Here is a 14,512-nt window from a genome sequence, read left to right on the forward strand (position 1 = left end):
AAAATAATGGGGTTGTCCTTGCAGGAGATTTTAATCTTCCCAACATTGACTGGGATTGCCGTAGAGTTAAAGGTCGAGATGGAGTGGGATTTATTCAGTGTGTTCAGGAAAGTATCCTCAGGCAGTATATAGAGGGCCCTGCCAGGGAGGGTGCAAAGCTTGATCTACTCACAGCAGATGGAGTTCAGCCTGGAACAGTGTGATGTGATACACTTTGGAAGATCGAATTTGAAGGCAAGAATACAAGGTCAAAGGCAGGACTCTTAGCAGTGTGGAGGAACAGATGAATCTTGGGGACCACGCCCATAGATACCTCAAGGTTGCTGCGCAGTTCAATAGGGTTGTTGAGAAAGTGGAAGGCTGTATCTCACACTGGAGGTCTGTGACATGTGCTGTGCCCCAGGAGTTGATGCTGGACCTATTGTTAGTTGTCATCTATATTAATGATTTGGATGAGAATATATGAGGAATAGTTGGTAAGTTTGCAGATGGCACTAAAACAGGTGGTGTCATAGACAGTGCAGAGGAGTATCAAGAATTGCTGCAGGAACTTGATCGGCTGGGTAGGTGGGCTGAGGAATGGTGAATGGAATTTAATTCAGATAAGTCCAAGGTGTTGCATTGAGAAGCACAAATCAAGGACTTTTACATTGAATGGAAGAGCCCTGTGCACTGTTGTAAAACAAGGAGCCTTGGAGAACAGGTGCATAGTTCCCTTAAAGTGGAACTGTGCTCTTGTTGCCAGGTCAGGAAAGAAGGCTTTTGGCACGCTGACCTACCTCAGTCAGCGCATTGAATATAGAAGTTGGGAGGTTACATTGCGATTGTACATGACGTTGGTGAGGCTGCACTTGGAGTACTGTGTTCAGTTTTGATCACCCTGTTGTAGGAAGGATGTGATTAAATTGGAAGGGAGTGCAAAAGAGATTTACAAGGATATTGCCAGTCCGCAAGGGACTGAGTTACAGGGAGAGGTTAGACAGGCTCGGCCTTTACTCCTTGGAGCATAGGAGACAGGTGTGATCTCATAGGGCTATATAAAATCAAGCGGGGCATAGATAGGGTGAGAAATCGTATTTCCCAGGTTGGGGAATCAAAAAATAGAGGACAGAGTTTTAAGATTAGAGGTGAAAGGTTTAATAAGAACGTGAGGAGCAACTTTATCACAGGGAGGGTGGTAGATATATGGAACCAGCTGCCAGAGGAAGTGGGTGAGGCAGGTACCTCAGATACATTGAACAAGTTTGTGGACAGGTATAGCTATGCCAAGAGTTTCAAGGGATATGGGCCAGGTGCTGGGGAATGGGATTATCTTGAATTTACATCTTGGTCGGCATGGACACGTATCGACTGAAGGGTCTTTATCCATGCTTTACAGCTCTGTAACTCTATAACTGACCCCACAGGAGACAGCAGATCCAGATCCTGTAACTTAGACAATGCTTCTCCTTCCTCTGCTGGTGAAGGGGTGGGGTTGGGGAGGGACTAGTGGGGGTAAGCCGCAGGCCAATTACAGTTAATTCTCCTGGGAGGGGAATTGTGGTTTCCATCCCTATCATCCTTCCAACGAGCTTTGATATGGTTCCATATTCCCTTATGCCATGGAAAGAAGCCATTCAGCCCACTGAGTCCATGCCAGCCCATAGACCTATCCTATTCTCCCTCCCGTCTCAACAATTGTCCCCAGATTCTATCCCTCACACCGGGCAATTTACAGCGGCCGATTAACCTACTGACCCCGCACGTCGTTGTGATGTTGGAGGGAACCAGAGCACCCGGGAGAAATCCATGGAAAGAACGTGCAAACTCAACACAGACAGCGCCAGAGGTAGGGATTGAACCTGGGACTCTAGAGCTGTGAGGCAGCTGTGCCACTGAGCTGCCCAGGGTGCACAGTCTTGTGGGAGGTGCTTTGGAAGGTCATTCCAACCAGACAGGGTTGGGATGACCTTCCTGTCAACAGACAGGGTTGGACTGACGCTCCACAGAGGAGCTGACAGGAGCCCTCTCCAGGGGCAGCTCACTGGGGGAGGACAGTTGAATGATGCAGTCTCTCGGGCTGTCCTGGGTATTCTGGAGAGCATCTCCATGCAGATCTTGCTCGAAATCTGCTGAGCAGGGAAGTGTCCCTCTCATGAAACAGCGGTCACCCTGTGGCCTAAGGGGGTACAGGGTGGGTCCCCAACTGACCACGGGTTCCAGGGCTTTTTTTTTCCAGACGTCGGCACCAAATTGGCCCACACCGACTGGTCCTACAACGTCCTGGGATGGTCCATTCTATAAAATTCCTTCTGAGCCGGGACCTAATCCACCATTCCCAGGAGGAAGATCACAAGTACTGTTGAATTTGGAGGTCAGTATGGGCATGGTGGGCCAAAGGGCCTGATTCTGTGCTGTCTGACTGTATGAAATCCCTTTCCAGGACACTGCAATCTTTTCTGGGACCTGGGACTGACTTGTGTTCAGAACTGCAAAATGAGTCATTTCTGGCAAATGCACTCCGTGCCGTCCCACACTCTACACAGGGGGTTCCTGCATGGATTGTTCCTGCCAACTTTCGGCTTCCCCTCCCTCATCTCCCACCCGCACTGGCTGTGGCAGGCTGCATCACCAATTTGAAGGTGAGGGATTCCCCGGTGAAGATCTCTGAACGTGGGTATTCTTTGCACTGTGATCCAGGGTGGAGGGCTTTGCACAGAGCAGTCTCAGACAGGTCCATGGACTTCCAACGTTCCTGGGCGAGTCCGTGTCCCATTTACAGCAGGATCCCGAGGAGTGGCAGGGCCTCACACCGTGGACAGCTGTTACATGAGTCAGGGCTGGTGTATGTACGGCCAATCAGAGGACCCCGCACCGCTCCTGAGCCTCCGCTCGGTGACCAAAAGTGGCTCCTGTGGGTGCGTCACTGGGAGTTCCACCCCTAATAACCGCTTGCCCTGGTTCCCTGCCCAGAGTCCACCAGTACTCAGAGGTGTCCAGGACCCCGGGGGAGTCGGGGTGAGGGGGGAGGATGGGGGGCTGGAGTGCATCCTGTACACTGAGAAGAACATTTAAGTTGAGTTTGTCCTGTGTTGTATTTAAATGAAGGCATGTTGAGTTATTAATAAAAAAGAACTGGATTTGACATAGTAAAACTGTCCAGATTGTGCCATCAAACAACCCCAGTGCTTTAATTGCAGTCAGTTATCTTTTGTGTGTGTATTTCTATACAACTGTGCATGGTGTGTGTGTATGACTTTGTGTACGAGTATACAGGTATGTGTGTGTGCACAGGGTGTATAGCTGGGTATTTGCATGTAGAGGTGTGTCTCTGCATGTTTGTCTGTATAGATGTGTGTTCCTGTATGCAGGTGTGTCTGGTGTACACAGACAGGTGTGTATGTTTACAGGTGCATGTGTGTCTCTCTACAGGCGTGTGTATGTCCATGTTTCGAAGTATGCATGTATGAGTATTGTGCACGTGTGTACTGGTGTCTGTGTGCCTGTGTAAATATTCACACACGGTGGTAGGTCATTTGGTTCCACCTTGAACTTGGATACAACCAATGAACTTGGATACAACCAGTTGCAGGAAGATCTCAGCCACAGCTCCACGGAAGTGCACAGGATGAGATGTTTTGTCCCATTGTCCACACCGGCCAGTTACAAGGAACTAAGGGAGCACCCTCTCCAACCCTGCTTTCAGTCTGTAGCCCTGTAGGTTTCAACATGTCAAGCGTTCAGCCAATGTGAGCCTTTCTTCAGTGTGCTGAGGGCTTCTGCCTGACTGACCTTGCCGACTGAGTTCCAGACTCCTATCACCCTCTGGTGAAAAGCCTCACTTGATCCCCACTGAACCTATGTCCAGATATTGACCTCTCTGCTAATGGGAGCAGCTCACCCTGCTCTGTACACTTTAATTCAATCTCCCCTTAGCCTCTCTTTGGATTGGAGGGCTTGAGTTATCAGGACAGATTGGATAGGCTGGGCTTTTTTCCCCTGGAGTGAAAGAGGCTGAGAGGTGTCATAATAGGTGCACAGGTATATAACATTATGAGGCATAGATAAAAAGCAAATGTCCATTGCCCATGGTAGGCATGTATTTTGTTTAAGGGGAAAAGAGGGGAGGTTTAAAGGGTATCAGAGGGCTAAATTTTTCACACGAAGAGTCGTCAGTATCTGGAATGGGCTGTCAGAGGAGGTGGTGGAGGCCAGAACAGTAACAACACTTGAGAGGCGTCTGGACAGGTACTTGAACAAGCTGGGTATAGGGGGATGTGGAACTGATGCAGGCAAGTGGGATTAGAATAGGTAGGCATGATGGTTGGCATAGACACAATGGGCCAAATGGCCTGTTTCTATGCTGTACAACACTATGACTTTATGCCTCTTGTTTTGAAGCCTAGTGTGTCTTCCCTCAGAAATCCCCACTCCCTGTAAAATCCTTGTGAAGCTTCTTCGTTGGAGATGTTGAATCCTCCCATGGTGCGGTGATCAGAGGCACGGTACTCTGGGCATGGCCTGGATCGTGCCTTACACATAGAACAGTACAGCAGAACAGACCCTTCAGCCCACAATATCTGTGCCGGCCATATGCCAATTTAAACTAATCCCATTGTCTGCACCCGGTCTTTATCCCTCCTGCGTCTGCCTAAATGCTTCCTAAACATCACCGTCATATCTGCTTCCCCCATCTTGGTGTTGCAGGCACCCACCACTCTCTGTGTAAAAAACTTGCCCCACACATCTGCTCCAAATCCCCTTCCCTCTCATCTTACACCTATGCCCTTGAGTAGTGCACAAACTGTGCAGGACCTCCCTGTCCTCGTGTCCCATGTCTTGATCAATAAAGAGAAGACTACCACATGTTCTTCTCAACCACCTCAGCTAACCCTCCTAGCACCTTTGGGGATGTGCAGGCAAGTATGCCCTGAGTAACAACACTGTGGGGTTGTGCTCAAATGCCCTCAGGGAGAAGTGTTTTTAATTTCCGATGAACCAACGTCGACCAAAATTGATGAAATATTCTATCCCAGCATACCTCGAGAAACCTTGAGACCTTTTTTATTTCAAAGGAACATCAACAAAACACAGGCTGTGAACTGAAGAATCTCCAGGAAAACTTGTTTCCTTTCACAAATAGATTAGCCCAAGGACACAATTTACGTTTAACTCCATGGAGACTGTCCCTGGATAAAAGCACTCCAAGTGCTGATAAACCCAGTGCTCTTCCTCATGGAACTTAGAACAGTGCAGCACAGGAACAGGCCCTTCAGCCCACGATGTTGAGCGGAACTAATTAGATTAGTAATTAAAACATTTAACTAATCACTTCTGCCTGCACAAGGTCCACATCCCTCCATTCTCTGCACATTCATGTGCCTATCTAAGAACCTCTTAAATGCCTCTTATCGTATCTGCCTCCACCACCGCCCCTGGCAGTGCATACCAGGCATCAGCCACTCTCTGTGTAAAAAGATTGCCCCGCACATCCCCTTTGAACTTTCCCCCATCTCATCTTAAATGCACGCCCTCCAGTATTAGACATTTTGACCCTGGGAAAAAGATATTGGCTGTCTACGCCCCTCGTAATCTTATAAACCTCTATCAGGTCTCCCCTCAGCCTCCGCCGCTCCTGAGATAACAACCCAAGCAACCTCATAGAAACAACTTTTCAGTTCAATTACTCAGGACTAATTGGATTAAAATGCATGGACTCAGAAGGAATGAACTGAGTACAGATTGGAGAATCAAACATCAATTGTTATAGGTGTGATTCCTTTGGATAAAAAAAAGGAGTGAACTGTGGTTATGGACCAGGACCCTGGACTCAGGTCTGATCACCCTTTTTGGATGGACGACTTCACTGGATCACCAGGGTGCATTAGGTCCAGATTAGTGATTAAATACATGGGAGCTGAGGTTAGAATTAAGAGTTAAAAACTGTGCTAAATTAGAACACAAAGGGTGTGATCCTGCATGCTACTTCATGGTTTGTGGCATTTCCTCTCGTCATCCTGTATCATTTAATTCTTTGGTAATATTTTATGTGTTTCATGGATTATAGTCAAAGGGCAATACAGCACAGGTACAGGCCCTTCAGCCCAACCAGTCCATGCCGACCACAGTGCCCACCCAGCTAGTCCCAACTTCCTGTGTTCGGCCCATATCCCTCCAAGCCCCATCCCTCGAGGTACCGCTCCAAGTGCTTCTTAAATGATACCATTGTACCTGCCTCACCCACTTCCTCTGGCAGCTCGTTCCATATACTCACCACCCTCTGCGTGAAAAAGTTGCCCCCCAGGTCCCTTTTAAATCTTTCCCCTCTCACCCTAAACCTCTGCCCCATAGTTTTTGACTCCCTACCCTGGGGAAAAGACTGTCACTGAATCTATGCCTGTCATAATCTTAAACACCTCTACGTTCACCCCTCATTCTCCTGTGCTCCAAAGAATAAAGACCTAGTCTGGCCAACCTCTCCCTATAACTCAGTCCCTCCATCCTCGTAAATCTCCTCTGCACTCTTTCCAGTTCAACCACGTCTTTCCTATAACAGGGTGACCAAAACTGTACACAGTACTCCAAGTGCAGCCTCACCAACGACTTGTACAACTGCAACATAATGACCTAACGTACTGGTTAGTTATATTGTTACTTAGTTTCAATAAATTTTTAAGAGTTCTGGCAATCCCATTCCCCAACTAATTTTCCCTGTCACCTCCTCTCCCCAAATTCCCATCCGTTCCTCCAGACTCTGCCATTCACCAAACGGGAGGTGGCTCAGTGGCCAATTAGCCCAGCGACCCCGCGCATTGTTGGGATGTGGGAGGAAACTGGAGCACCAGGGGGAAAACCCACGCAGTCACAGGGAGAATGTACAAACTCTACACACACACACACACACACACACACACACACACACACACACACACACACACACACACACACACAGCGCCGGAAGTCAGGATTGAACCAGGGTCACCGCAGCTTTGAGGCAGCGGCGCTAATAACTGTGCCACTGTGCTTCCCGAGGGATTACCTACAGTTTAGTACCAATTATCCTCTCCTTGTTTCCCTCTACCAATGCATTACCTCTCAACAGATTCTATTTCCCATTTTTATCCAGGTTGAACCTGAACCTTCTCTTCATGACCAGCTTGCAACCTTTTGCATCAATATAAATGTTAAGACTTTATGTTACAACTTTACAAAACACTGGTTAGACTGCACTTGGAGTATGGTGTGAAGTTCTGGTCGCCACACAGTAGAATGTGATTGCCCAAAAACAGCACAGAGGAGATTCACCAGAATGTTGCCTGGATTGGAGGACGTTAGTTATGGGGAGAGATTGGACAGGCTAGGACTGTTATCCCTGGAGTTAAAGCAGCTGAGCAATGTCCTGATAGAGGAATACAAAACAATAAGAGGCATAGATCGGGTCGATAGTCAAAATCTTTTTCCCATTATAGTATCAAAATAAGAAGTCATGGGTTTAATTGAGGTGAAGGAACTTTAAAGGGGATCTGAGGGGTAAGTTTTTTTACACAGAGAGTGGTTGATGTCTGGAACCCACTGCCAGAGGATGTGGTGGATCCAATCGCAATGTCACACAGGCACTTAGACAGATACTTCAATAGTCAAGGTATGGAAGTTATGGACCTAATGCGGGAAAATGGGATGTGTAGATGGCCAAACAGGCCGACATGATGGGCCGAAGGGCCTATTTCTGTGCTGTACGACTCTATGATTCAATGAACAATGGTCTTTCTTACTTCGTAGAAGAAAGACATCAAGAGATTCAACAGGGTCAGTAGTTCCACTGGAGAGGATATTCAAAGGGGGATGCAACAAATGTGGGCTAATCACTATCAATCCAAGCAGGAATACAGGGAAGGACTTTTACCCAGTTTGCAGGGAGAATGTGGAACTTCCTCGGGAAGGAGTTGCAGTCACATGAAGACAGATGAGAGGGGAGGCTGGATAAACATGCGGGACAAAGGGACATGGGGATGTAATGGATGGAGTAAAGGTTAGAGAAGGCCAGTGTGCAGTATGAACTGGCACCGGGCAACAGTAATGTCTCTTGTACACACTTAGACCATAGAACATACAGCACGGGGCAGTCCCTTTGCCCTATTAATTAAACCAATGACTCCTAATTAATCTGATCCCTCTTCCCCACACCCTGACCAAATCCCTCCTTTCCCTGTTTATCCATGTGCCTATCTAAGAGTCTCTTAAACCCTCCAATGCTGTCTGCCTCCACCACCGCCCCTGGCAGTGCATTCCAGGTCCCCACCACTCTCTGTGTAAAAAAAAACTTGTCTCACACATCTCCTCTGTACTTTCCCCTTCTCACTTCCAAGGTAAAACACTCCAAGACTCTTCACGGGAGCAAAACCCGGAAAAAAGCGTCGCTTGAGCTATCGGGGCAGGTGCGCAACACTTGTCAAGGTTTGGGGTTGCTGCATATCAACAGGAGAGAGGGGTCGAGAGGCAGCGAGGCTTCCGGGGGGAATTCCAGAGCTCTGCCCTCAGATGCTAAGTAAATTCTGGGATGAGATAAATCCATGAACTGTTTGAGTAGAAGAGATTACAGAGGTAGGGAGGGGAATGTTTTGAAAGGAAAGATCACTTGAAAACTGAGCCATTCCTCTTCCCATTGCACTGTGTAGAATGGTCAGCTTCTGTATAGAGCTTTGCATTTAAATAGACCAGCCAGTGCCATTGACTGAGAAAGTATAGAGACACAGTGTCAGAGCTGCTCAATCTCACAACTGGCTTTATTGCCATATGACTTGATTGAGCTGTACAAGATGACGAAGCATGGATCGAGTGGACAGTCAGAGACTTTTTTCCCAGGGTGACAATGGCTAACACGAGGGGGCACAATTTTAAGGTGATTGGTGGAAGGTATAAGGGGGATGTCAGAGAAAGGTTTTTTTACACAGAGAGTGGTGGGTGCGTGGAACGCAGTGCCGGCCGAGGCTGTGGGGGCAGATACGTTAGGGACATTTAAGAGACTCTTAGATAGCCACGTGAATAATAGAGAAATGGGGGTCTATGTGGGAGGGAAGGGTGAGATAGATCTTAGAGCAGGATAAAATGTCGGCACAACATCGTGGGCCGAAGGGCCTGGACTGTGTTGTAATGTTCTATGTTCTATGTCGGCAGTTCCAGTGACTTGAATGAAGCATTCCCCAAATATTTGCTCCTGAAAATGTGACCCATTCAGGAACTCATAAAGCTTTCACCCAGCCATCTCACCGTCCACAATTCCCACCTTGTGGAATCACGATGGCCACTGACCTGGAACTTCGCCTCCCATGTACACAGCGCCATTGACATTGTCAAGATATCCCTGGGTGCTTAACAGAGTGCTTAATCAGGCAGCCCGCACAGGAGGAGATATCGGGGCAGCTCGGTTACTGAGGAACAGTCTAAGCAGCATCTTAAATGGAGGGTTTAAGGTTGGGGCAGGCTGAAGAGCTTGGGTTCCTTTAGCATCAGTCACATTTCATGCAACTGGGTTAAAAACAAAACTCTCTTCCAGCTTGGGCTGTGATACTGGACTCCCCATTCTCACTGTATCATAGAGCTTCCTGGCATTGCCTGGTGGATGTATTTAGGGAGTGGGAGAACTTGTGGCATCAGCTGGCACTCACTGCCCACCCTCCCATCTTCCACAGGAATCTGAACCCGTCCATGCTCCCAGTGCCCCAAGGGATGGCTTTCCAACCCGTCCCGGACACATCAAGGAAAGTGAGGTCCCTTCCCTGCAGAGTTAGATTTTCCCAAGCCTAGCTTCAGTGATGATTCATTGACCAAGGAGCATCCCCATTTCCTTCACATAGTCTTAGGAAAGTTGCCCTCATCATCAACATCCACATCCCCTTTGCTATGACTTTAGAATTGGGAATACCCAATGGATTTGACCACAGGATCTTGGATTCTTCCCACACGGACCTTTGACTGAATGTTACTTATCGCCCAGTCAGACTTTGACATGATATAAATAATTTGGTGACATTGTTCTTGGAATAACGGAGGCTTGACTCGGCCATGTTGTCTCAAAGATGCAGCGGAGGTGCCTGCAGGACTTTTCTACTGGTGACCGAGGGGAAGAACTTGGCATCCAACAGGTCCTTGTACTGCAGCTCGGGCATCACCATGCGAAGACATTTCTCCCTCGTGCTGTTGTCAAGGTTTGAGTTGAGGTTGTAGCCCATGATCCGAGCTCGGCCATACTGGAAGGGCTTGATATTCCGATCCTGTATCAGACTGGCGTCTACTGGGCTGCTCCCTTCGAGGCACAGGTCCATCAGCTTTTTCCGTTTGTTCTGCAGGATCTGGACGTCCTTCCTCATCCTCTGCCGGCCGTATTGGTCCACCTTCTGCCAGAACGTCTTGTTGAAGTGCGAATAGAGTCTCCAGTCCAGCGAGTTCCAAGCTTTGACTCGGTCAGCGACTTGATCGGACAGTTTCTTTACCGTGACATTGTTCCTTAAGTTCAGCTTGAAGGAAACAACGTCATCAAATTCCCAGCAAAGAGCGTCTTTCAATAAGATCATCGACTCGTCAAAGTACTCAGAGATGAGGATGAGGTGGAAAGTGTTCCCGATCTCATTCAAGACTAGGTCCACGTACTGCTTCGAGCTGTTCGCGTTGTGATCGAAGCCAAAATCAAACCACATGAGGTTCCTGGCGTAGTGACTGCCTCGCTCCTTGGTGGAGTAGTACTTCCAGGGCTCGCTCAGGAACTGTTCCAGCGACTCAACCTTCTTAAAGGCCATGCTCGACCCTTTGTAATAGGTGAAGGACGACTCCACCAAGGTCACCGGGTTCCGCAGGATGGAGAAGTAAAAGGTCCCCTTTGCCATCACCTTCTCAACCTGGAACAACAAACAAACATTAAGTCAGCGATCCAATTCCTCAAGGAGAGGACGATAGAGAAGAAAATAAAACATCCAGAACCATAAGCACACCCGCTAACTTGTTGCCCTCTCTCGCCTGTTTTCGCCATGTAGTTCCAGGCAAGGACAGAGATGAAGACACAGGAGATTCTGCAAATGCTGGAATGTGGAGCATCACAAGCACAAAATGCTGGTGGAACTCAGCAGGTCAGGCAGCGTCTTCGGAGGGGAATGAACAGTCGACGTTTCGGGTCGAGAGCCCTCATCAGGGTGGGAAAGAAGCCGGAATGAGAAGGTGGGGGAGGAGAACGAGCTGAAAGGTGAGTCCAGGTGAGAGAGGGCGGAAGGTAGGTGGGTGGGGGGAGCAGGGAATGGAAGTGAGGTCTTCTGTGATGAGGAAGCACCTGCACAGGTACGTGGAGGGGAGGGGCCTGGAGCGATATGGGCCGAACGTAGGAAATTGGAACTAGCTGTGTGGACAACATGGTCTGCATGGACTTGTTGGGCTGAAGGGCCTACATCAGTGCTGATTTGCTCTATGACTATGACTCTATGACTCTATGGGGGGGGGGGTGACGTTTGGAGGGAAATCAACATGAAAGCTGATAATTCCAGCATTTTCCACCTTCTGTTTTATGTTGGCTCAGCTTCTCTTATCCTGCTCATATAAATCTGACCTGCTGGACAGGTCCCACAACCTTACCATTAGCAACACACTGCACAGAACAAGAAGCTTAATGTGCTGGTAACTGCCCCTTTTACGCCATTCCAACTCATCCTATCACAGACGTTCCCATGGTTCCTTATATCGTTCCCCCGCCTTCTCTCTGACTGAAAACTAACTTGCACCTCTCCCTTCCCCAGCCTGCAGACCTGTTTCCTTTCCCACAGATGCTGCCTGACCTACTGAGTGTTTCCAACATTGCCTGTTTTTATCTCAGATGTCCCAGCATCTGCAGCCTTTTTTATGATTTTCTAATAATTCCTCATCAGCAATCCCAGTGAACACAGAATTCTTTTTATTAAATCCCAGGAAGCGGGTGTCAATGTCAAGGCCATTTGCTGAACCCTCACTGCCGGTGGGAAGGTGGTGGTGAGTCCTTCCGGTGAAGGTGCTCTGAACGCAGGAGCTCCAGGCTTTACAGCAGCAACAGTAAAGGAATCACAGGACCATGGAATGGTTACAACACAGAAAGAGGCCATTTGGTGCATCGTGTCTATGCCAGCTCCCTATCAGAGCAGCTCATTTATTCAACCACTCCCCCCCCACCCCCCACCCCCGTCTCCCTTTGTACGCTTGCAAGGTTCACTCCATCATATAAGGTACATAGAACATAGTACGGCACAGGACAGGCCATTTGTCCCACAATATCATGCTGATCTTCATGCCAATTTATACTAAATGTCCGCCTCCTGTGTATCATCCACATCCCTCCATTCCCTTCATATTGATGTGTCTATCTAAAAGCCTCCAAACGGTAACTGCACCAAAGTAACTCCACCAAACTGCCTGCTTCCACTACTACCCCTGGTAATCCATCCCAGGCACCTATCGCTCTCTGCACAAAAATCTCGCCCCTCATGTCGCCTTTAAACTTCCCCCCTCTAACCTTAAAAGCACATCCTCTAGTGTGTGACATTTCTACCCTGATTCTGACTGTCTACCCTATCTATGCCTCGCATAATTTTAAAAACCTCTATCAGGTCTCCCCTCAGCCTCTGACACTCCATGGAGAACCACCCAAGTTTGTCCAACACCACAATAACCCACTAACTGATCACGCGGAAATCCCAATGGTTCTGCAGAAGAGACTGGAGAACATAGGCAACCGGAACAACAACCTGGAAGAACTCAGCGGGTCGAGCAGCATCTGTGGAGGCGCAATGGGTGAGTCGACGTTTCTGGTTGAGACCCGTGCATCAGAAAGGTAGGGAACAGGAAAGGCTGCCGGAGTATAGTTGTACAAGGGGGAGTGGGATGGAGGTTGGTAGATGAGAGGTGGATCCAGAAGAGGAGAGGTGATGGGAAGATGGAACCAGGGAGAAGGAAACCAGTTGGGCAGGTGAGTGTGTGTGGGAGAAGAACGCTAGGGGTGTGGGTTACCTGGAATTGGAAAATTCAATATTCATACCATCAAGGTGTAGGCTGATGTTCCAAGCGGAATATGAGCTGTTCTTCTTCCAATCTGTTCTTGGCCTCTCTGTAGCTCTGGAGAAGGTCCAGGACAGACAGGTTGGTGTGGGACTGGGAAGGAGAGCTCGTGAATGGAAGATGGCCGTTGTGGACAGAGCATGCGTGCGCCACAAAATGGTTGCCTCATCTACGCTTGGTCTCAGCAAACGGGGAGGAGGCCACATCGAATGGTTGGAAGAGGTGCAGGCGAACCTCTGCCTCACCTGTTTAGGTCCTTGGACGGTGGTGAGGGAGGAAATGAAGGGACAGGTGTTGCCCTCCCCCTGCTTCAGTTGCAGGGAAAAGTTTCAGGGGACGGGGCAGGGTGGCTGGGGAGGGGAAGTCCTGAAGAGAGCGGTCCATGTAGGAACCGGAACGAGGGAGAGAGGGGATCCTGCTGGAATTGGCAGAAATGGTGGAGGACGATGTGTTGGATGTAGAGGGGAGAAGGTGAGGACCAGAGGATTTCCACAGCTGTGCTGCCTGGAGAGAGGGTCAGAGCAGACATGTGGGAAATGGGGGGAATACATGTGAGGGTTCCATCAACCACGGCAGAGGGGAAGTCACACTTCCGGGGAAAGGGGTGCATTTCAGGAGCTCCAGAGCAGAAGGAATCGTCTTGAGAACAGATGTGGTGGAGACGGAGAAATTGAGAAAGAAGGGATGGCACCCTCACAGGGAGACAGGGTGGGAGGAGGCGTGGCTGAGGTAGCTGTGGGAGTCGGTGGGTTCACAGATGTCAGTGGCACGTCTTTGTCTCCTAGGATGGAGACAGAGAGATCAAGGAAAGGAGAAGTATTGGAGATAGTCCACATTCAGCATCTGGCTCACTGAGTTTTGTTTCCCCTGCTCCCTTTAAACTCACTGGAAAATTTATTATATTACTGTGTAATTTCTGGAAAAAAAATTAATTATGTGTATTGAATCATTACATGGAATAACATTCAGCAATTTGTAAAATCTGTCAGTCCAGCACCAGCCAAGCTCCCTGGGTGCCAGATAAATGCAGTTTTACTGCATTTATCCAACTCCATCTGAAGGCCACAGTGGAATCTGCCTCCACCAATCTGCAGGCAGAGCATTCCCGATTCCAGCCACCCGGTGTAAGTATGTTTCCCGGAGTCACTCCGAACTCTCCAGCTGTGATGTCGAGCCCTCCACCGACAGGAAAGGCCTCCCACTGTCCACGGTGTCCACATCCCTCATCATTTTATACACAGCTATCAGATCGCCCCCTTGGCCTTCACTTCCCCACGCAAACAACAGTGTATTTCCAAGTCAGGGTGGTGCGTGACGTGGAGGGGTATCTGCAGCTGCTGGTGGTCCCCAGAGTCTACTCTCTCCTGCTTCTGCAGTAGATCTGGGAGCAAGTAATCTGGGATCATTGGCAGAAGGAAAATACGAATAAGAATGGTGACATTTTTACTTCAAGATATTAAAATATGCG

General features: G+C 48.7%; 1 protein-coding gene across 2 annotated transcripts in view; it reads right to left on the reverse strand.

The window, feature by feature from the left end:
• Window positions 1-5,027: 5,027 nt before the first annotated feature.
• Window positions 5,028-14,512, reverse strand: part of LOC127586594 (galactose-3-O-sulfotransferase 2-like) — a 109,087-nt gene continuing 99,602 nt past the window's right edge. For both annotated transcript variants that reach the window (XM_052044688.1, XM_052044687.1), the window contains exon 4: window positions 5,028-10,871. In XM_052044688.1, the coding sequence (XP_051900648.1) occupies window positions 10,050-10,871 (822 nt within the window). In that variant the 3' untranslated portion in view covers window positions 5,028-10,049. The remainder of the gene's footprint in view (window positions 10,872-14,512) is intronic.

Source organism: Pristis pectinata, chromosome 37 (assembly GCF_009764475.1).
Source record: "Pristis pectinata isolate sPriPec2 chromosome 37, sPriPec2.1.pri, whole genome shotgun sequence".
In the NCBI taxonomy this organism is placed as follows: Eukaryota; Metazoa; Chordata; class Chondrichthyes; order Rhinopristiformes; family Pristidae; genus Pristis; species Pristis pectinata.